Genomic DNA, 23,708 nt, shown 5'->3' with positions numbered 1-23,708 from the left:
AACTTTACAGAAATTCCATACCAATCTTGGGGACAAGACTGAGTACCTACCAAGGAAATTTAAGCGACGGTGTTTATTGAGCAAAACCCAAAGCCAAGCGCAGAGCCCAGCACTATGCAGAGGATACAAAATAAGCCAACGGGCATGATCCTTGCTGGCAAGGAGCTTCCAGCTGAAATCCACCTCCTCCTCACTCCCACAAGGCTCTGCTTGTCACAGCTTTGCCAGATAATTTGCAAGCCAAGGGGTATCTTTAGGCTTCAATAATCCAGGGAATTTGCATGACTAGCCTCAATAGCAATAATGATAATAGTGGTATTTGTTAAGCACTAACTGTGGGCCAAGCACCATACTAAGTACTGGAGTAGACACCAGATAAGCAGAGCAGAATGTGTCCCTCATGGGGCACATTGGGAGGGAGGCTGGGAACTGAATCCGCCAAGCTAGCTCTCTTCCTCCCTTCAAGGCCCTACTGAGAGCTCACCTCCTCCAGGAGGCCTTCCCAGACTGAGTCCCTTCCTTCCTCTCCCCCTCATCCCCCTCACCATCCCCCCATCTTACCTCCTTCCCTTCCCCACTGCACCTGTATATATGTTTGTACATATTTATTACTCTATTTATTTATTTTACTTGTACATATCTATTCTATTTATTTTATTTTGTTAGTATGTTTGGTTTTGTTCTCTGTCTCCCCGTTTTAGACTGTGAGCCCACTGTTGGGTAGGGACTGTATATGTTGCCAACTTGTACTTCCCAAGCGCTTAGAACAGTGATCTGCACACAGTAAGCGCTCAATAAATACGATTGATTGATTGATTGATTGATTTCATAGTTAAGAAAACCGGGGCCCAGAGAAGTGAAGGCAGTCAATCAATCATATTTATTGAGCACTTACTGTGTGCACAGCAATCTATTAAGCACCTGGGGGAGTACCAACAACAAGTTGTTGCCAACTGGTACTTCCCAAGCGCTTAGTACAGTGCTCTGCACACAGTAAGCGCTCAATAAATACGATTGAATGAATGAATGAACATAACAAAATAACAATCACATTCCCTGACCACAGTGAGTTTACAGTCTAGCCAGGGAGAAGTGACTTGCCCCAAGACAGGCAGTAAGGCGAGGGACAGAGTGGGGATGAGAACCCAGTTCCTCTGACTCCTGGACTTGTGATTTATTTTTTTTTACAGACTATGCTGCTTCTAAACGCTGTGGCCCTAGGGACCCATCAGGGGGACGGTCCTGGGGGGCAGAGGAGGGGAGGTCCAGTTTGTCAGTATCAGAGAAGCATGAGATGCAGAGGAGTATCATTATCATGAGAAGCAGTGTGGTTCAGTGGAAAGAGCATGGGCTCAGGAGTCACAGGTCCTGGGTTCGAATCCCAGCCCCGCCAAATGCCTGCTGTGTGACCTTGGGGAAGTCACTTAACTTCTCCGAGCCTCAGTTCCCTCATCTGATTAATTATAATGAATAATAATTTTGGTATTTGTTAAGTGCTTACTATGTGCCAAGCACTGTTCTAAGCGCTGGCTGGGGGGGATAAGACTGTGAACCCCACGTGGGACAACCCGATCACCTTGTATCCCCCAGCGCTTAGAATAATGTTCTAGAATATTATGTTCTAGAATTATTCTTAGAATAATAATAAGAATACCTCCTTCCCTTCCCCACAGCACCTGTATATATGTATATATGTTTGTACATATTTATTACTCTATTTATTTATTTATCCTACTTGTACGTATCTATTCTATTTATTTTATTTTGTTAGTATGTTTGGTTTTGTTCTCTGTCTCCCCCTTCTAGACTGCGAGCCCACTGTTGGGTGGGGACTGTCTCTACGTGTTGCTGACTTGTACTTCCCAAGTACAGTGCTCTGCACACAGTAAGTGCTCAATAAACACGATTGATTGATTGATTTTGCACGTAGTAAGCGCTTAATAAATGCCATCATTTTTCTTTTTTTTAATCAGGCAGTCTTCCCGTGGCACACTTGTATGATTTCTTGCCTTGAGTCAGGCAAGGTGTCCACCAAATGGCTCTTTTCAAGCAGGAGGACCATCTGCATCTACCCCAGCGCTTAGAACAGTGCTTGGCTCATAAATGCTTAACAAATATTATTATTATTATTATTATTATTTTATTATTATTATTATTATTATTATTACCACCACCCCTGGAGGCCCCTTACCTCTGAGAGTTGGAAGAGAAAGTTTTACTCACATGGGAAAACCTCTTTCCACTAGGTGGCAGAATTGCCTCATTTGAGCCTTGAGCCCTCTCTCTTCAATCCAATAATAATAATAATTATAATATAATAATAATTATTATTATACTATATAATAATAATATATAATAATTATTATTATATTATATAATAATGATGATAATAATAATAATAATAATAATTATTATTATTATTATTACTGTCCCTATATGTTGCCAACTTGTACTTCCCAAGCGCTTAGTACAGTGCTCTGCACACAGTAAGCAGCTAATCAGGTTGTCCCACGTGGGACTCACAATCTTAATCCCCATTTCACAGATGAGGGAACTGAGGCACAGAGAAGTGAAGCGACTTGCTTGAAGTCACACAGCTGACGAGCGGCGGAGCTGGGATTCGAACCCATGACCTCTAACCCGGGCTCTTTCCACTGAACCACGCGGCTTCCCTGAGCATTAGTGAATCAGTAATTAGTGAATTAGTAAATTATGCTCATTTACTGAGCATTAGCGGAAAGAGCCCGGGGAGGCAGAGGTCATGGGTTCTAATCCCAGCTCCGCCGCTGGCGGGACAGGCGAGAACGAGGTATGGTGAGGAGGTTAGCGGCAGAGGAGCGGAGGGTGCGGGCTGAGCTGGAGAAGGAGAGAAGGGAGGTGAGGTAGGAGGGGGCACGTCCTCCCCCTGGCCTGGAATGCCCTCCCTCCGCTCATCCGCCAAGCTCTCTTCCTCCCTTCAAAGCCTTACTGAGAGCTCACCTCCTCCAAGAGGCCTTCCCAGACTGAGCCCCCTTTCTCCTCTCCTCCTCCCCTCCCCACGGCACCTGTATATGTGTTTGTACAGATTTATTACTTAATTTTACTTGTACATATTTACTATTCTATTTTGTCAATGATGTGCACCTAGCTTTGTTTGTTCTGACGATTTGACACCTGTCCACATGTTTTGTTTTGTTGTCTGTCTCCCTTTTCTAGACCGTGAGCCCGTTGTTGGGTAGGGACCGTCTCTTTATGTTGCCAACTTGTACTTCCCAAGCGCTTAGTACAGGCTCTGCACACAGTAAGCGCTCAATAAATATGATTGAATGAACGAATGATTGAAGGCACTTGGCTTCTCAGTTTCCTCGTCTGTAAAATGGGGATTAAAGACCACTCCCCTCCCCACCCACCCAATTCCCATCCTATGAGAAGCAGCTTGGCGTAGTGAATAGAGCACGGGCTCGGGAGTCAGAAGGTCATGGGTTCCAGTCCCAGCTCCGCCACTTGTCTGCCGTGTGACCTTCAGCTGGTCACTTCCCTGGGCCTCAGTTACCTCATCTGTAAAATGGGGATTGAGACTGTGAGCCCCATGTGGGACAGGGACAGCGTCCAACCTGATCAGGTATTCAATCCCCATTTCACAGATGAGGCAACTGGGGCTCTGAGCTCCATCCCCTCACCCCCTCCTACCTCACCTCCCTTCTCTCCTTCTCCAGCCCACCCTGCACCCTCCGCTCCTCTGCCACTAATCTCCTCACCGGGCCTCATTCTCCTCTGTCCCGCCGTCGACCCCCGGCCCACGTCCTCCCCCTGGCCTGGAATGCCCTCCCTCCGCACATCCTCCAAGCTAGCTCTCTTCCTTCCTTCAAAGCCCTACTGAGAGCTCACCTCCTCCAGGAGGCCTTCCCACACTGAGCCCCCTTTTTCCTCTCCCCCTCCCCACCCCCCCCCGGCCTACCTCCTTCCCCTCCCCACAGCACCTGTATATATGTTTGTACAGACTTATTACTCTATTTATTTTACCTGTACCTATTTACTATTCTATTTATTTTGATAATGATGTGCATCTAGTTTTACTTCTATTTATTCTGAGGACTTTACACCTGTCCACGTATTTTGTTCTCTGTCTCCCCCTTCTAGACTGTGAGCGCGTTGTTGGGCAGGGACCGTCTCTACATGTTGCCGACTTGTACTTCCCAAGAGCTCAGTACAGTGCTCTGCATGCGGTAAGCGCTCAATAAATACGATAAAAAAATAAATAGATACAATTGAATGAATGAATGAATGAAAACCAGTATCCGGAGGTGTTTCAGCGAGGACTTCTCTAAGAGTCCGGCTCCCCCCTGAAACTGGGCAAGGAGCTCCACTAAGAGAGAGCAGTCTGGGAGGGTCTAAGACCACCCCCCCCCAGCTTTTTCTCACAGTGGTGGGCTCTGTTTCCTGATAGGGGAGAACAGGCTTGGAGCCGGGCTGGGTCCCGAGGGGAGAGGCCAGTTTGGGAATGAGGATCAGCTAGTGTTAATGAAGTTCAGAGACCCTTGGCCTTTCCCTGCCCCTGCTTGCTGAAATGGGGTCAGAATGGGCAGAGTGGAAGGGTGTGCCCCTAGATCAAGTACCCTCAAACTGCCAGTTGTCTGGATGCTAATTGTTCAGCTTGTCTATTAGTCACACCCCTCTGTCCCTCTCCTTCACTCCTGTCGCCCATTTCCCCCCCAGAACCCATTTTGCTTTCCCTAGAGTTGCCAAGGAAACCGATAACACCATTCATTCACTCATTCAATCATATTTATTGAGCGCTTACTATGTGCAGAGCACTGTACTAAGCGCTTGAGAAGTACAAGTTGGCAACATCTAGAGAAGCTCTAGGTTTAATCCGTGGGTCAGTTATTCTCCGCAGTCTCTGTCCTCTCCCTGCCTCCCTTCAGCATGAAAGCATGGAAGCCAGTTGAAGACCGGGTGTGGGGCCTTGAAGCCTAATATCAATAATAACTGTGCTATCTATTAAGCGCTTACTATGTGCAGAGCACTGTACTAAGCGCTTGAGAAGTACAAGTTGGCAACATCTAGAGAAGCTCTAGGTTTAACCTGCGGGCCAGTTATTCTCCGCAGTCTCTGTCCTCTCCCTGCCTCCCTTCAGCATGAAAGCATGGAAGCCAGTTGAAGACCGGGTGTGGGGCCTTGAAGCCTAATATGAATAATAACTGTGCTATCTATTAAGCGCTTACTATGTGCAGAGCACTGTACTAAGCGCTTGAGAAGTACAAGTTGGCAACATCTAGAGAAGCTCTAGGTTCAATCCGCGGGTCAGTTATTCTCTGCAGTCTCTGTCCTCTCCCTGCCTCCCTTCAGCATGAAAGCCAGTTGAAGACCGGGTGTGGGGCCTTCAAGCCTAATATCAATAATACTTGTGCTATCTATTAAGCGTTCACTATGTGCCAGGCCCTGTGCTAAGCTCTGGGACAGATACAAGGTAACCGGGGTGGACACAGTCCCTGCCCAAACACGGGGCTCAGTTCATAGCCAGCTCTTGGTGGATAATTCCAAGTCTGCTGCTCCCTTCATATCAGGAATCTACCCGGTGGTTTGGAAAATTCTGGGAAAATCAGCCACTTCCTCTCCACACTGTCCCTCCCTACTCCAGCCTGACAAGGCAGAGACTTTAAGACAGCCCAGGTGTTGGCTGGCATTGGCTTGGGGCCGGGGCATGGCTGCAGTCCGTCTTCCCTGAACCATCTCATCGCCGGTTTGGAACCAGATGGTTTGCGCAGGTTTTGGTGAGGAGCAAGTCCGGCAGCCAAGACACTGCTGCCGTTCAATAAATGGTCAGGGAACGGTTTTCCACTGCTTGGGCTGTTTGGATGTTATCCTTGCTTAAACTCGGCGAGGCTGAGTGCTTGCTCAGAAACCCTCTCAGCCGCCCCTTTTCCACTGGGGAACCCCGGGAAGCCTCTCCCGTCATCCCTAGACTGTGAGCCCACTGTTAGGTAGGGACCGTCTCTATATGTTGCCAACTTGGACTTCCCAAGCGCTTAGTACAGTGCTCTGCACACAGTAAGTGCTCAATAAATACGATTGATTGATTGATCTCCAGACCTGAGACTCCTCCCATAGAGGGAATTCTGTTCTCTCTGTAGAAGGAGCTCCAACACTCACCCTTCTGGGCCTGGCAGGTCTGTGGGGGGTTTTATGGTTTGTTAAACGCTTACTACGTGCCCGGCACTGTATTAGAGAAGCAGCATGGTGGATAGACAGAACACAGGCCTAGGAGTCAGAAGGTCACAGGTTCTAATCCTGGCTCCGCCACTTGTCTGCTGTGTCACTTTGAGCAAGTTACTTCACTTCTCTGGGCCTCAGTTACCTCATCTGTAAAATGCGGATTGAGACCGTGAGCCCCATGTGGGAAAGGGACTGTGTTCAGCCTGATTTGCTTATACCCACCCCAGTGCTTAGTACAGTGCCTGGCACATAGTAATCACTTAAATACCATAATTATTATCATTATTACTATTTATAAGTGCGAGGGTGGATAGGAGGTAATCAAGTTGGACACAGTCCCTGTCTCCCATGGGGCTCAAATTCTTAATCCTCATTTTACAGATGAGGTAACTGAGACACAGAGAAGTGGAGTGACTTGCCCAAGGTCACGCAGCAGGTAATGGTGGAGTCAGGATTAGAACCCAGATCGTATGACTCCCAGGATCATGCTCTTTCTGTTGGCCACGTTGCTTCCCAAATTGAACGGATTTCTCCTCCTGCTGTACTTCGGGAATCCGAAACGCTCTTCTCACCTAGATTTTGTGTCCTGAAAGGAACCCGAGGAGCAGCATGGCATCAAATCCCAGCTCTACCAGTGGCCTGCTATGTGAATTGGGGAAAGTCACTTAACTTCTCTGAGTCTCAGTTACCTCAATTGTAAAATGGGGTTATCCCTCCTATTTAGACTGTGAGCCCCATGTGGGACAGGGAATATAATCCGCCTGTTTAACGTGTTTAAATCGCTTGGAACAGTGTCTGACACACGGTGAGTGCTTAACAAATACCATTATAATAACGATAACCAAAGGGAGGCTGTATTGTTCTGTTTCTGCAGGAGGAAACCAAGAAAGGAGTCTTTTAGCTGTGGAGGCAGGAGGGCTACTTTTTGAGGGACCCTCCAGCCGCACTCCAATGGAGGCATTAGGGACTGTCGGCAGACTGAGTGGCCAGTGAGCCAGGCCTTGGGCTGGACAGGAAGAGCTTGGGCAAGTACCTTCCACCTCTGAGTAGCCAAGGGGCAGTTGGCTACTGTGGGTCAGAGCTGGCACCTGGTGGTCTGAGCCTGTGGGTACTCAGGCCGGCCCGGACTCAGGGTCAGGGATGTCAGCTGCGGATCGGACAGCCCCAGTGGTGAGGGAGGAAGGCCGCAGTGGGTGGTCTGATCCATCCCAGCGCTCAGTACAGTGTCAAGCACATTGTACCACATATGGTGGAAGTGAGCCATGGCCAGCCATACCCTCAGCAGAACCTGAATGGGCTCTCATATCCTGTGGAGAGAGTTACCTAGTCCCCCTCTCCATTTTCCATCCTCCAATTCTCTCCCTGACCCCCTCCAATCTGGCTTCCACCCCATTCTCTCCACAGAAACGGCCCTCTCTAAGGTCATCTTCTTGTCAAATCTGACAGCTTCTACTGCATCCTAATCCTCCTCAGCCTCTCAGCTGCCTTCCACACTGTGGGTCACCCTCTTCTCCGTAAAACATTCATCTTGGCTTCACCGACACTGTTCTCTGCTGGTTCTATTCCTATCTCTCTGGTTGCTCCTTCTCAGTCTCTTTCATGAGCTCCTCCATTGCCTCTCGCCCTCTGACTCCCCCTTTTAGACTGTGAGCCCACTGTTGGGTAGGGACTGTCTCTATATGTTGCCAATTTGTACTTCCCAAGCGCTTAGTACAGTGCTCTGCACATAGTAAGCGCTCAATAAATATGATTGATGATGATGATGATGACTGTGGGAGTCCCTCAAGGTTCAGTTCTGGATCCCCTTCTAGTCTCCATCTACCCCTACTCTCTAGAAGAACTCATTCCCTCCCATGGCTTCAACTACTATCTCTATGTGGATAATTCCCAAATCTACCTCTCTAGCCCTGATATTTCTCCTCTGCTTTCTCCTGCCTCTAGGATATCTCTACCTGGATATCTTGCCGACACCTCAAGCTTAACATGTTCGAAACAGAACTCCTCATCTTCACATCCAAACCCTGTCCTCCCCCAGCCTTTCCCAACACTGGACAGCACCACTGTCCTCTGTGTTTCACAAGCCCCTAACCTGGTCACCGTATCCCGTCAGTTCTACCTTCACAGCATTGCTAAAATTTGCCCTTTCCTCTCCATCCAAAATGCTTCTACCCTGATCCAAGCACTTAATCTGTAATAATAATAATAATAATAATGGCATTTGTTAAGCGCTTACTATGTGCAAAGCACTGTTCTAAGCGCTGGAGGGGGATACAAGGTGATCAGGTTGTCCCACGTGGGGCTCACAGTCTTAATCCCCATTTTCCAGATGAGGTAACTGAGGCACAGAGAAGTGACTTGTCCAAAGTCACACAGCTGATAATAGGTGGAGCCGGGATTTGAACGCATGGCCCCTGACTCCCAAGCCTGTGCTCTTTCCATTGAGCCACTCTGCTTCTCTGTACTGCCTTAATTACTGCATCAGCCTCCTCACTGTCCTCCCTGCCTCCTGTCTCTCCCCACTCCAGTCCTTATTTCACTTGGATGCCTGGATCATTTTTCTAAAAACCTGTTCAGTCCATGTCTCTTCAGAGGTTGCCCATCCACCTCCACCTCAAACAGAAACTCCTTACCATAGGCTAAGACACTCAATCAACTTGCCCCTTTCTGTCTTACCTCACTGATTTCCTACTCCAGCCCAGCCCCCACGCTTCACTCCTCCAATGCCAGCCTACTCACTGTACCTCAATCTTCTCTACTTGTACTTCCCAAGCCCTTAGTACAGTGCTCTGCACACAGTAAGCGCTCAATAAATACGATTGAATGTATGAATGAATACCTTGCTGCTGCCGACCCCTCGCCCACATCCTCCCTCTTCATTTCCAACAGACCACTGCTCTCCCCACCTTCAAATTCTTATTACAATCACATCTCCTCCAAGAGGACTTCCCTGACTAAGCCCTAATTCCTCTACTCCCTCTCCCTCATGCATCATGCTTGAACTTGGATTTGTACCCTTTAAGCACTTGATATTCACCTCACCCTTAACTCCACAGCACTTGCACCTGTAACTTATTTTATTGTCTGTCTCTAGACTATAAGCTCCTTGTGGGCAGGAAACATGCCGACCTACTCTGTTGTACTCTTCCAAGCGCTCAGTACAGTGTTCTGCCCACAGGAAGTGCTCAATAAATACCACTGATTGATTGAATGAATTAACGATGACTTTACACTTGAAGGCTCTCCACCCAGCCCTGAATAAGGAGTTGGGAGGTTCCTACTCGGAACTAACAGCTTAAATCAGTCTCCAGCAGCTGTTGGCTTCGCAGCACGTGCTGGCGTGAAACAACTGTGGGAAAGTATCTCCCCTTAAAATAAACCACTTGACATAGCAGGGATGGCACTGCTCTGGGATGTGCTTTGGTTTCTTTGGGGGGTTCTGGGGTGGAGCCAAGGCAGGGGAGGGGGCTCTCTCCTTCCACAGGGTTAAGATGACATCTTGGCAAGGGAAAGCCTGGGGTGGGGTGGGAGAGGGCGGGCCAGCTCAAGGCCTTCTGGAGTTACAGGCTAAAGGTGGGAATCCCCAAAGGCACTACTTGAGACATGAGCGAGAAGCGGAAGTCGGATTGGCGGAGTGAGAAAAGAAAGGGAAAAGGCTAGAGAGCATCACGGGGCCCTGCCTGCAAGGGAAGGCCAGGCCCGACTGAGGGGCTGGTTTGGACGCTGCCTGGAGCCTCCGGGAGCTGTAGCAAGACCAACCTAGCCTATTGGCAAGGGACCGGACCCTGCCAAATAAAGCACATCGGTGGCCAAGTTGTGGCTTCTTCCAGCTCCGGTCCTTATAGGGAATGCCCTCTCCCAGGGGCAGGGCAACCCCACCTGAACTGGCTGCCAGGCCAGTCAGCCTAGTGACCCGCCACCCCACCCACCCTCATGCTCACCTTTGACTTGTCTTATGCTGTCGAGTCGCCTCTGTCCGTTGGTGACGCCATGGACGCTTCTCTCCCCGAACGCCCCACCTCCATCCGCGATCGTTCTGGTAGTTTATCCACACAGTTTTCTTGGTCAAAATCCAGAAGTGGTTTACCACCGCCTCCTTCCGCACAGTTAACTAGAGTCTCCGCCCTCGACTCTCTCCCATGCCGCTGCTGCCCGGCACGGGGGAGTTTTGATTTATAGCAGATTGCCTGCCACTCGCTAGCCACTGCCCAAGCTAGGAATGGAATGCGTAGGCCTCTGCTTGACTCTCCCTCCCGTAGCTGAGACTGGTAGAGTACTGGAAACTCTCCAGGTGCGACACTGAGAGGGCTCATCTCTGTCACTGGTGGGGAAATATGGGAAGTTGGTTCTGTTGCGCAGCTCTTTATCTTCTACGCCATCACCTGCATTTATTCCTGGTCCGTGCGGAAGCTCCTCGTGGGCAGGGAACGTGTCTACCAACTCTGTTGTACTGGGCTTTCCCGAGCGCTTAGGGCAGTGCTCTGCCCACAGAAGCACTCGGTGGAAAACAATGATTGAGTGATTGATTTGGTGTCAGTGGGTGTTTATGTGTGTGTGTTTGTGTGACCTGTCACCACTGAAGATCGCCGGTTCCTGACTGAGAACAGAGATTGTGCCATCTCCTCCTCAAGACAAATGGTACAGTGTGTATGTGTGTGTGCGTGCCCACACTGTGATCTTCCCATCAGACTGGTAGGTTTTTTTTATGGTATTTGTTAAGCATTTACTATGTGCCAGGTACTGTTTTAAGTGCTGAAGTAGATACCAGCTAATTAGGATGGACACAGTCCCTGTCCCAGGGAGGACTCTAGGTAACAGGGGCAGAGGGAGACAACAGTCTTGAGATCTGTTGAGGGATATGCCACACCTCAGTCTTCCCTATCTGAGGCGATATCAACCAGATTCTTTTGGCTTTTCACCCTAGACACAGCTGCCTCCCCCAGAAATAATAATAATAACAATGGTATTTGTTAAGCGCTTACTATGTGCAAAGCACTGTTCTAAGCGCTGGGGAGGTTACAAGGTGATCAGGTTGTCCCACAGGGGGCTCACAGTCTTAATCCCCATTTTCCAGATGAGGTCACTGAGGCACAGAGAATAATAATAATAACAATAATAATAATAATAATAATAATAATAATAATAAAGCCATCTGCCCCCTCCCACCCTGTTTTTTGGGGTTTCTGAGCTGTCTTCCCCACCAGACCATAAGCTCGTTGTGGGGAGGGGACGTGTCTACCAACTCTATTGTACTGTCCTCTCCCAAGCGCTTAGAACAGTGCTCTGCACAGATTCAGTGCTCAATAAATACCACTGATGATGGTAATAATAATAATAATAATAATAATGATAGTATTTATTAAGTGCTTACTATTTGCAAAGAACTGTTCTAAGCACTGAATGTACCATCTGGAAGTCACTCTCCAAGGCAGGCAATGGATGGGCTGTGTTGGTCTCAGGATGCACAGAGGAGAATTCCAGCCTCTTCTCCTCAGTTCTTTCTCTGCCTGGAAAGACAACGGAACCAAGCCCTGGCCACTCAGACAGGCATCCGGAGCAGACACCTCAAATGAGATTTCTGACCCGCCGAGCACTAAAAAAGCGGGGGGGCTCAGTCAGCAATACTGAAACCAGATTTTATTCTTTGAAAATGACATTACACACATCTTGCCTGGTACATTGACATGAGAAAAGAATGGGCAACAAGCCGAGAGCAAAACTCTTACGCTGCATATGAGGGGGGGGTTTACGAGGATTCTTCGATCTGGCATGGCCACAAGGGATGCGAGAGTTGTCACAACACCGTGTACGGGGGCTGCTCTAGAGTCTTAATCCTCTGACCGAAGGACAGACCGATGAGGAAGAGGCGGGAGGGAACGATGACGACTGGCGAATGCCTGATTTGGGGACATGGTCTGTGCCAGTGTCATGAAAACCTTCTCACGGGAGACACCATTATTTTAGGCCTTTCAGAGGCCTTCTGTGGCCCTCTGGGAGGCCACAGTCCTAAAGAGGGAAAAGAAGTCCCTTTCGAACTACAGATCCGAATCAGAGCCCGGAAAGGGGAAAGAGGCACATCCACTGGAATTCCTAGCCATGTGTCCCCACCCTTCCCGGGAGCGGTCCGGATCGGCCTTGAAACCAGCCCGTCCCCACATGGCCCCCGCAATCTGAACGTCAAGACATGCCCCTGGAGTTGCTTTATTTTCCTCAGAAATAATCATACAATAGGTGTTCAACTTGCAGACGTCCTAGGCATCTGCAGTGGTTGAAGAGGGAAATCACTCTGGGGATCTGGTGAAAATTTAACTCCTGCAACTTAATCCAAATGCAACGGAACCACCCCCGCCCCACTCCCGATATACAGGACTGGAGGAGGGTGGGGGAATGGGCACGCAACCCCAGTCTTCCTTGAGAAAGGTCAAATGATTCCAGAGGCCCCGTCGAGGAATATTTTTCAGATTCATTCGGTGGTACTTCGTCTGGGCCTCAGCCAGGTCATTTATGACCATGAAACAGACCAGGGAAGGAGAGAGAGAGAGGGCAGAGGGACATAGAAAGGGATAAAGGAGAAAATGAAAGGGCACATCTTCTTTTCAAAGATCAGTAATTTAGGGAACGGGATGTACGGCACCATGCATTTATTCTCAAAAGCTATTCACTTGCAAGCAGAAGCTTCTAACACTAAAACCACTAACCGACATCAGCTCGTTACAGTAACTGAGTTCTACCTACTGCTAGGGGTCCGAAGGGTGGGCTTTTTTTCCATTTTGCTTTTATCCCCCCCGCCCCCCATTTCAAACGTCCATAAAAATGTTCTCTGTACAAGTGGGATGGCGCAAAAGAGTAGTCAGAAAATGCTAAGAAATTCACCACGAATGAAGGAGGCAGAATTAAGATCAAAACATGCATGCCCAATGGACACAGAAGCAAGGGCCCATTGGCTTCAAGCTGCAATATATTACAAGATGATACCCTGAGGACATCTTGGCATAACCTCATCCTTGCTCACAGCCCTAAGAGGAGATTCCTAATCCGTTTCGCCAAACGGGACTTTATCGATAACCCACTCTTGGTTAAGAGGAGAAAGTTAAGCGCCTGGGAGCCGGGCACCATCCCCACAAGCCAACTAGTGATTCCTACGTGAATCGCGGACACCTCGTGCCAAAAGGAAAATGTCAGAGGAAACTCGATCCGGGAGAAAACCCAGAATCAATGAAACGAATCATTCTTTATACAACCTGCTATTAGTTAAATACTGCATTTAAAAACAAACCCCAAACTGCTACAGATCCAGCTAAATACAACTCAACCCAGACAATTGGCGTGTCCTCCAAGTTTATATACAGATAGTTTAAAGTATGCCAGCTAAACTTTAAACTGATCACTCCCCTGCTTTCCCCACCCATTCCCCCCCCCCACCCTCCCTCCCACCCTTCTCTGTCACCAGGATCCCCCCTCCCCCCAACCCCCCCGCACCCAACACCAAATGACAAACAAAAACACACCATGGCCTCTCGGGGATATTATATTGCAGCTTCGTTCAACGATGAGCAAGTCGAACAAAATCAATCAGCAGCCTCAAGATCGTAAAACCTACAGGTCGATTTTCCACTGGGCTGCATATTTCCCCTTGCGCAGCTGACTTTTCAATTAAACAGCAGGCTCACAAGGAGCCTTACAGAAGGCAGGGGAGGGGGCTGCCCACTTAACAAACGAAGACAACACCACCAATTCACCGGGCCCCAGAATGTCCCCCAGTCGGAAGACCTCCGAGAGGGTGGGGTGGGCCGCTCTGAGGGACCGCAGGAAGTGACTTTTCAGAAATGACAGAGAGCCGATGCTTCGACCTGCCAAAGTCTGCCCCGTCTCCTCTCCTTCCTTCCTGCCTATACAATGTCACAGATGGACAGAGCCTTGGTTAGAAGCCGGAATGCTCTCTTGCCCCCTTTGACCAAACTCTTGGTTTAGAAAGCCATTTGATTCAGCCAACGAAAGGATCATGGACCTCTCCGGGGCTGGACATCCCTTTTGGAGCTTCCCCGGCCCCTGCTATCTTCATGGGTGGAAGTGGGGGGGGGGCGCTTAATCTTCCACCTCCGGTGACCCGATAGGCTCCAAATTCTCCGTATTCCCCAGGACTTAATTTCTGCCTGGATTTGCCCGCTCCCAGCCACGATAATTTCAGGCTAGGCAGTTCACAGCCCTGACACTTCTGGATTTGCCATTTTAGGTACGCAAGTGAAAAGAAAATTGACCCTTTGGATCTGTACACACCTAACTCCCATCCGCTCGATCCGATGCTAATAAATCGCTCTTCCACATAAACGTTTTATAACCATAGATGCGGCAGTATAATTGACACCAATCACCAGGACGGTAACGCCACTGCCCATTCAAAGCCTGTAACCAATTTATAAAATTCCAGGATCGCTAGATCCCTGGCCCCTCTTTCATCACGAAGAAAGTCCTGCGGGTGCCCAACCTCAATGAGGGAGAAGCTCGTATGCTCAAGGCAGAGCCTTAGTAACCTCTGAGAGCCGTCGAAGCCAACCTTCCCTCCCAAGATAGCGGCCCCGTCGTGGGAGGTCAACTTAGAGCCCCGGGAGATGAGAACCACGAAATTCACAATTCCTACTGCGCTTCCAGCTTGTTGCTTATTCCTAAGATTTCCACTGTATCTGCGGGCCTCCATCGATTTAACCGGGCGATCGATTCCCTAGATGCTCTCCACTTAATGGAGATGCATTAGGCCAATCGCCAGCACCGGAGAATCTCTATGGCAACAGCTGAAGAGGGTCGAGTTGGGGAGAGGTCAGGCTGGTTAGAGCCTCGCTGTTCAGCTGGAATCTTAGGGAGGGTTCGCTAGGGGAGGGAAGGGAGAGGTGGAAATAAACCAAAAATGGTCTTGGCCTCCAAGAGTAGTGGCTTGTGGGAAGTGAAACTCAGGCTAGCTGTTCTCGGTGGATACCTAGCAAAGTTCTCTGCAAGACCTTCCCTCTGACTGTTGGGGAATAAGACTCAGCTTTCTTCCTTTCCAAAGGGCGAAGTGGGTCTAGAATCACTCGGAGTCTTCCTCACCCCTTGTCCACAACGGCCTCATTCTGTCCTTTCAGGCCGCACTTAGGCAGGGCCACCGTCTTGTATCTTGGCTGGGTTGGGGGGTTCTCAGCTGGGGACCCCTCAAGACATTGAGCTCTGGGGCCCGCTTTGGTTCACGTCAATTGCCCGCATGGAGCTAACCCAAGCTCAAATATCATAAATGCCCCGTTCCCATTCTGGAAGGGATCTAGAGGAAAAAAATCCATGTGGGGGAAAAAGAGAGGCCTGTACTTAAGGAAGGGCAGACTGCTGTTGGTCAATGGGAGGAGAGAAGATTTCCCACACAGGCCCTCTGCTATTCCTGCCAGGTGGCAGGATGAGAAAGCACAAGAAGGCCTGGTGCTACCCCAGGCCACGTGCAGGTCTGGGGGAAAGGGCAAGATGCTGGTGGCCTTTTCTCTAGCCGACTTGCATTTCTGAAGCCATGGCCCCTCATCCGGGGTGGGGGGAAATCACAGTCACTTTGGGGAAAAAAAGCATTCTGAGTTCCAGCTGGTGTATCAGGGATGATGTGGGATGCCCAGGTTTGCCGTTTTCACTCTCCTGTCCTCCAAGCTAAACCGGATTTCCCTCATCCCTTGACAGTAGTCCGATGGAGAGGGGAACCTGAGGGGTTGGAAGACTCTTTCTCTTCTAGTTCGACCAGGAGAGGAAGCCGTCTCTGGGGTCACGGTTCCTTGAATAGCACTCTCTCCGAGCGGTTCATTAAAAATCTAGCTTCCCTTGAAACCCTTTTCAGAAGGTTTTTGGAAACAGACAAAAGAGCGTTCCCTCGATTAGGATGAAAAGTGGAAGGGGGAGGGGGAGGAAGCTGTCAGCACGGAAGGTCTAGGCTAGGCCTTTGTTGGAAAGCAGTCCTCTTCCTTGGCTCTGGTGTCCTTTGACTTAAAAGGTCAGCTTCAGGAGGCATTGTGCGAGGTGACGCCCAGAACAAAAGGCTCCGTCCACTGAGCTGGGCCGTGGCCCTGGCCAATTAGATATGGTAATCAAAGGCTTTTGAGGCGGAAAGAGACGCCTGGACCATCTGGACTCCTTCCTTGGGGACCCGCCGGCCCTGTTACTGTGGCAGGTTCTCGCAAGTGTGGGGCTCTCGCTCTTCGTCAGCTGCAGGCCAGAGGGTTCGGTGAGTTTCTGAGAGAAAACCCAGGAGCTTTGAGTCTCCTCATGACTCGGTGCCAGGTGAGAGGCAGGGGTGGGCCAGGGCCCACTTTTGGGAACTTACGCTTTTGGAACTGGAAAAGAATGGTGGGGATATATCCCAGTGCATGATAGAGCATATTCAGGGTCACAATGGGTCATGCCTGGGACCACCCCCAGGTACGGTCGTCTCACTCTCTGCTGGTCGTCTCCTCCGAGACCTGGTTTGAGCCCCCCACTCCCTCCTTCGGTAGCACCTACATCCCCATTGGAGGTGACATCCGCTCACCGAGTCCACTCCGGAAGTGGGAGAGAATCCAGGATGAACCCCTGGCCAGGCTAACTTTCAGCTCTATCCTTTCGTTCCTCTTTAAACCTCCCAGGCTGATGCCTCCAGCTTAGAACGGCCCCGGAGCAGGAAGGAGTCGGTTTGGCGCATCTTCTGCTGGAGGCTGAGTTGGCCCTTGTCTCAGGAGATGAGGAGAGATGGGGTGATCTATCATGCCCGGTGGCTTCCCGACTGAGTCTGGGCGAAGGAACCATTATGGAAATGAGACACGGCCCCTTAGTCCTCCATCTCCCCACCCCCTGCTTTCTAGCCTGCTGCAGCTGTCCCAGCTCTCTCTTCTGCGAAGCTCCCGTCTGGTTGTTTCCATTTTGCCCTGCCTGGGCTTCAGGGCCCCTCGGCTCCAAGCTCCTAGTTTCATTTCACCACACTCTTTCCAGTGACCGGAGAGGGGCTCAAAAACACTCTGGCAGGCGCCTCTTTCCCTCCATCCCCTTTGTAGCTTTGCAGCCTGGGGGATCCCAACCGGTATCTGATCTCTCCTTGTCACACTCTAATGGCCGTTTAGCTGGTGCTCAAGAATAATTTTGCCCCTGCTTCCCAGGAGCCACAAACAAACTCTCAGAAGGGGCCTCTAGCAAGCTCCCGAAACCAAAAGAGTCCATATTCTCCATGCACTGATCTACCCTTCCCCAGAGGAACTGCTCTTCGAGGAACTCCTTATGTACTCAACCCTCTGCTCCCTGAGCACTAAACGCTCTAACTGACGTCTGTCTGCCGGCCTCTGGAGAATGGGCCAACTTCTTGAAGAGTCATTTGTCCTCCCACTCCCCAGCTGCTCCTTTCTCCCCAGTGAAGCGAGAAGGACGGGAGGACCACCATGTCGCCACTAAGGTTGATCCCCTGTCTATCTCCTCCCTGGACAAGCAAGCACCTCACTCATGGCAGAACCCCCATTTGTCTTTGATTTGTCCCAGAAGCCACAGGCATCAAGGAAACGTGCCTCTGAAAAGGTGATGGCAGGGGTGGGGAGGGAGGGGCAGCTAGCACCTCTTGCCAATGGTTCTTCTCCTGAGGAAAAGTCAAATCATCCTTTTTATGCACAAGTCCCATCCCTCCACCTTCTCCTCAGCCCCCTTTCCACTCTTGAGGCAGGGGCAAGGAAACAAGACTGGGGATGCCCAGCGGCTGGAGGTCATCTGGTGGTGGCAAGAGCCGAGGAAGATGTCTGCGGTGGGATTATCTTTTTCGACTCTGCAGCAGGTTATGGTGAGGTGGACAGGAGGGCCCATCGGATGGTCAGGTCTGACACAGCTGGGATGGGAGGCGGACCCCAAGGACCCTAAAAAACCACCTCCAGATGGCCCTGATCCTCATCAGGTCTTCCTTTGACTCAACAAAATGGCAGCGGGGGCACCTGCTCCGTGCCTCCCGAGGGACGTGAAATCAAAGGCGGCCGTGAGCATCACAGAGGACTCTGTCGGTTCTCAAGTTGCGCCCAGCGGGGCCCAAATGCTTTCCTCATCCGGTACTCACCACGCTTCCAGTCATGGGCTTGTGAGGGCAAGAGTGCCGCCGAAGATCCAGTCCCTGAGATTCCTTCCTGCACCCTCCTCGCCACTTGCTGTCTGTTCATGAGCTCTGCAGATTTGGTTGTGGTACAGGGCATTAAGTGAGGGGAGTTGGGCAGCTCACTGACGGAGGATGAGTGAGCCTAAGAATCTGACCCTGGCTTTAGTCGAAGGGATGGAAAAACACATAAAGGAGGAAGTAGAGCATGCCTCACGACAGGTCCTTTCTTTTGACCAACCCATTGGGAGTTTGGGAACCATGGGTGGCCAAAGGAGCCGCCGGCATCTCTTTCCACGTAGCGACGTACGTCTGACCGCAGCTGATGTGACATCTGCCTAATAAGGTAGGATATTAGGATCACTCCTGCCTTGTCTTTCCGGCGGATAACTTGGGTCCACCTGGACAGCCATTCCAAGAGGAGGCAGAGCAGAAAACTCTTACCCTGTTTCAGCACTGGCGACTGTGAAAGGCTTTTTTTCTCTTTTCATTAAACGGAGCGGCTCCCGAAAGAACAAGTGCTCTTTTCCTTCTCCGTTCCACGTAACGTTCTTTCCGCGTGACCCTTCCAAGGTCCAGGTAGTTCTTTGACGCACCTCCGAAAACTGCTCCCTGTCCAAGTTTCCAGGGATCAGAACAGCCCTTCTGGGGCAGAGGGGGTGTCTCTTGGGAAATGGCTTTGGAGTTGGATGAGAGAGGGAGACTTGTGTCCTTTTTCTAAGAGACTGAAATGGCGGGCAGGCCGGCTTTTGTTTCAGAGCCTGGAGCCTGCTTTAGGGGAACAAGAGCCTGAGAATCACACGGCCCAGTGGCAACAGCGTCCCGCACTGTGCAGTGGGCAGGAGGCCCAGGTTGAGGCCTCCTACTCCTTAGGCCATTGGAGGGGAAGGAGGACCAGAGTTGGAGCTGAACCGTTCACCCTAGAAACATGGAGGGAGGCTAGGAGGATACAGGCAGACAAGGTATCCTGACCTTGGGCTCCGGCGTCTTTCTGCTCCTGTGGAATTTAAGCTCTCGAGCTCCAGAGTGGGGCTCAAAGTGGGGAGAAGAGCTGGACGACCTTCAGAGTCCCAATCGAGAAGGAAATCAGAGGCGCCCCTCCCAAGACGCACTGCTACTTTGAAGATCCATTCAACAGGAGCTGAAGACGTATGCTTCCACGGGGTTTGGCTCACGCCGCTCCCCACTCTGAAAATCCCCCGGGGAAGATATGGGGGACGGCGGCCCTTTCAACCAGAAGTCTAAACCGAGTCTAAACCAGAAGTCTAAAACAGGTGTTTTCCTGATCTGAAGGGCGCATGCACATCAAGGACGTCCCGTGGGTCGGGTCTAGGCCGCCCATGCAGGAGGCCAAAAGACGCATCCAATGGGACTGGTTCGGTCTAGGGTCGGGAGTGACCAGCTCTCAGTCAGTAGCCAAACAGTGACTTAAACATCCAATGTCACACCACGCAGATTCATCCTAAAACACGCGATCTGCTGAACGACTGCAACCAACACCGCGGCAGAATCGGCTTGCCCATGCCCAAAACAGAGCCAGTGCAAATCCGGCAACGGTGCTAGTGCTCTGCGCTCTGAAATCCAAGGCCCACCCTGGGCTCTTAACACCGAGTGAATGGGCAACTTCTTATCTCCTCGAGGAATCTATCACTGCAAGTAAGAGGCTTCTCTATCGCCTGTACCAAAGTTGAGCTTCTTCGCTGGAGGCGTCACTTGCGATACACCACAGAGCTCCACTGGGAGGAAGGTGAGTGTGTCCGGGCAAAATTGGAATCGCTAACGCCAACTTCATCATTACAAAACCTATCAAAAGATCTATTACGGTTTTTCCTGCAGGCTTCCGTTTGGCAGTGACAGCACGGTTCCTAAGCTAACCTAGTCTGCGGTTTTTTTCTTTTTTTTTTCTTTTTTTTTTTTGGTAAATTTTCTGCATGTGTTTTTTAAACAAAAGAAAAACCACCAGTTTATAAAAAAGGAGACCGAGTAGCTTACTCCCCAAAACACAGATAAAAGTCTTATAAAAAGCGTATTGGTTTCTTGCTATAAAAAGCGACCAAAAGGTGTCAGACCTGAAAACAGATTCTCACAGTGTTTTCAGTGTTGGCTGTTTACAAGGCATTAGAAAGGAGAAGCAGAGATAGATAGATACCATTCAGCAGGGTCTCATGGAGTTGGTACGAGCCGGCAACTTACGGGATTCTGGGATGTGAAAGAGTCGATCCCTCCCCGTCCTCACAAAGGTGGCTTAGGGGTTCAGAAAGTCCCATCGGAGAGGCTGAGAGGCCCCATCTTGCTGCCTTAGCTGTCAGGACCATCCAAGGCCATGTTTCCTACCCTGGCCCCTTGCTCAGCCCTGCCCAGGGTGGGGAAGCGTCCTTACCAAAGGGCAGGTGGATATCTTCCCTTTTTACCCCCAGAGCCACAAGAAAGGGTGGGAGACAGTGGGAGATACAAAATTCAAGACAGCGCTGCATCGCCAGCATTTCCGCAGGGCCGAGGATCCAGCTGTTCCCATTTCCAACTGTCTGTGATATTTCTCCCCCCACCCCGACCCCGAGATCGGGGCTTGTCTCAGCAGCCCTTGCCAGAAGGCAGCCTGCAAGACTGAGCAAGGGAAGAAGAAGGAGAAAGGGGGAAAAAGTCACCAGGCCCGGGTATTCCCGGGGAGGTTATCAGCCAGCTCTCTTGGTTTCTCTAGAAAGTTCCCCAAAGGATGGTATCCATCTATCCCTATTAGTCAAGATCTGTGGCACAGAGGAAAAATGGCAGGAAAAGAACACCCCCCCCCAAAAAAAAAAAAACCCCAACATAGAAGAACTGTGTCCTTTTTGTTGTTGTTTTAAACTTGAAAAGCACCAATAGCCCCTATCTGCTGTGTTTGAGCAGATGCTCCATACTGTACGGTAAGTGTGGCTGGTTCTCTGAGTACTGGACGGTAGGTTTCTTCACATGGAGTCGCCGAGGGAATCCGAGTCGTCCAGGGAGAGGGGCAGGTACAGGTCCTGTAAGAGGAAAGGAGGAAATGTTAGCTGCCCGCCGCTTCTTGTCTACGTCTTCCGGCCGAGCGAGCTGGTGGTAGGGCTGACTGGTCCCGTGGGGGATTCGCAGGTGATCAATCAATCAATCAATCGTATTTATTGAGTGCTTACTGTGTGCAGAGCACTGTACTAAGCGCTTGGGAAGTACAAGTTGGCAACATATAGAGACGGTCCCTACCCAACAGTGGGCTCACAGTCTAGAAGGGGGAGACAGAGAACAAAACAAAACATATTAACAGAATAAAATAAATAGAATAAATATGTACAAGGAAAATAAATAGAGTAATAAATACGTACAAACATATATACATATATATAGGTGCTGTGGGGAAGGGAAGGAGGTAAGGCAGGGGGGATGGAGAGGGGGAGGAGGGGGAGAGGAAGGAGGGAGTTTAGTCTGGGAAGACCTCCTGGAGGAGGTGAGCTCTCAGTAGGGCCTTGAAGGGAGGAAGAGAGCTAGCTTGGCGGATGGGCAGAGGGAGGGCATTCCAGGCCCGGGGGAGGACGTGGGCCGGGGGTCGATGGCGGGACAGGTGAGAATGAGGTACAGTGAGGAGATTAGCGGCAGAGGAGCGGAGGGTGCGGGCTGGGTTGGAGAAGGACAGAAGGGAGGTGAGGTAGGAGGGGGCGAGGGGATGGACAGCCTTGAAGCCCAGGGTGAGGAGTTTCTGTCTGATGCGTAGGTTGATTGGTGATGGGTGGACCCCCTCTTCCTCGGGGAACTGAAGGAGAAGCAGTTGCCTGTCAAGGGTAAGACTCTACAACAAGAGTTAACTGTGTAGTGCGGAAGCCCAAAGACCTAAGGGTGCCAACTCTGTTATATTGTACTCTCCCAAGCACTTAGTGCAGTGCTCTGCACACAGGAAGGGCTCGATCAATGCAACTGACTGATTAGTTCTAGCTCCAGCTGCTGTGGACTTACTGGGTGTCTTGGGGCGAGTTGCTGTCCTTCTTTGGGCTCAAATTTTCCCATCTGTAAAATGGGAAGAGAAGCCCTCCCTCTCCGCCCCTCACAGGGACGATGTGGGAAGCAAAAGGCAAAAGTCTGGGAAGAAAGGCCCACACTCAGGCCAACTGGACTGGGCTAGGCCATAACCCTGGAGGGAAGACACTTGCAGGGGTGTTAGAATAGGTCAGACAAAGGGAATGGGAACCGCCAACTCCTATTCTGAGGAAGTTTTGAGTGGGGGTGGAATAAGAGTGAGAAAGGGGAAGGGAGGAAGGAAAGGAAATGTTTCTTTATCAAACACTGGGAGTAGTTTTCCTCAGTGCTCTGGGTCCAAGAAGCGCAGGTGACTCCTTCCTGGAGAAAGGTCTGAGGCGGGCCCTGAAGAAATAGACTGCAAGAAGAAAACACAGGCCTTTGGTTGAGCTGAACCTGAGATCGAGACTGCAGCTGTCTGCTCAGACCTTCGCTCGTCATTACTGATAACCAAATTAGAGTTCCTTAGAAAACTCGTAAATAGGCAACTAGATAAAAATGATTTATTCTATTGCATTTCTTTATTTTTTCCAAATTACAAGATTTCAAAAAAAAAAAAAAAACTGGGCTAGATCCTGTCAGGTGTGTCACCTCTGTGTAGAGATCAAACACTTTTCAAGAGGGCATGAATTCAGAGGTGCCTTCTGGAGTCTGAGCACAACAGAGTATTGATCAATCAATTATTGGTATGTACTGAGCGTTTACTGCGGGCAGACCACTGCACTATGTGCTTGGGAAAATACAACAGAGAGAGCAGACATGCTCCCTGCTCACGACAAGCTTACAGTCTAGAGGTGGGGATAGACGTTAATATAAATAATTCATAATATATCATTTAAAGGTATGTATGTATGTGCTGTGGAGTTGAAGGGTGAGGTGAATATCAAATGCCCTAAATTCACAGATCACAGTGCACAGAGGGAGCTGGGGAAAAGAGGGATTAATCGGGGATGGCCTCCTGGAAAATAGGAGACCTTAATAATGCTTTGGAGGAGGGGAGAGGGGGTGTCTGGTGTATATGGAGCAGTTGTCTTCTGCTGCTGCTGCTGCTATTGCACTCTCCCAGGCACTTAATGCAGTGGTTTGAGTGCAGCAGATGCTCAATAGATATTACAGATTGAGTGACTAACTGATTGATAAGCCCCTCCACATGGATGGGTAACTAGGTCTACCAGAGAGATCAGAGAACCCATCCAGCTTCTTGAGCAGTTCCTACACGTCATACTCTGCCAGAGAATCCCGGACAAGGAGACCCCCGGAACACAGAGGCCCTCGGTGGGATAAGTGAGGAGAATGAATCACAGCGGGAGAGCCAAGCAACTCCTGAATGGAGAGCCAGAGAGGTGGAGGATGTAAGGAAGGAGGGCAGGACAGATGTTTCAAAGACTCAACCTCAGATGAT

At 50.1% G+C, this 23,708-nt stretch overlaps 2 protein-coding genes and 1 non-coding gene across 8 annotated transcripts in view; all 3 read right to left on the bottom strand.

Moving 5' to 3' along the window:
- Positions 1 to 10,206, bottom strand: part of CAPN6 (calpain 6) — an 89,522-nt gene extending 79,316 nt beyond the window's left edge. The window contains exon 1 of the mRNA XM_038748104.1: positions 10,134 to 10,206. The gene's annotated coding sequence lies outside the window, so the exon portion shown is untranslated. The remainder of the gene's footprint in view (positions 1 to 10,133) is intronic.
- Positions 10,207 to 10,363: 157 nt separating this feature from the next.
- Positions 10,364 to 10,501, bottom strand: LOC119930165. The gene has a single exon (XR_005451654.1). It is a non-coding gene; the product is annotated as a small nucleolar RNA SNORA7 (small nucleolar RNA).
- A 3,173-nt stretch (positions 10,502 to 13,674) lies between these two features.
- Positions 13,675 to 23,708, bottom strand: part of DCX (doublecortin) — a 197,497-nt gene continuing 187,463 nt past the window's right edge. For all 6 annotated transcript variants that reach the window (XM_038747772.1, XM_038747771.1, XM_038747774.1 and 3 more), the window contains one exon: positions 13,675 to 21,288. In XM_038747772.1, the coding sequence (XP_038603700.1) occupies positions 21,232 to 21,288 (57 nt within the window). In that variant the 3' untranslated portion in view covers positions 13,675 to 21,231. The remainder of the gene's footprint in view (positions 21,289 to 23,708) is intronic.

The sequence above is a fragment of the Tachyglossus aculeatus genome, chromosome 6 (assembly GCF_015852505.1).
Source record: "Tachyglossus aculeatus isolate mTacAcu1 chromosome 6, mTacAcu1.pri, whole genome shotgun sequence".
Taxonomy (NCBI): domain Eukaryota; kingdom Metazoa; phylum Chordata; class Mammalia; order Monotremata; family Tachyglossidae; genus Tachyglossus; species Tachyglossus aculeatus.
The sequence above is the reverse complement of the archived record's forward strand: the minus strand, read 5'-3'. Positions and strand labels throughout refer to the sequence as shown.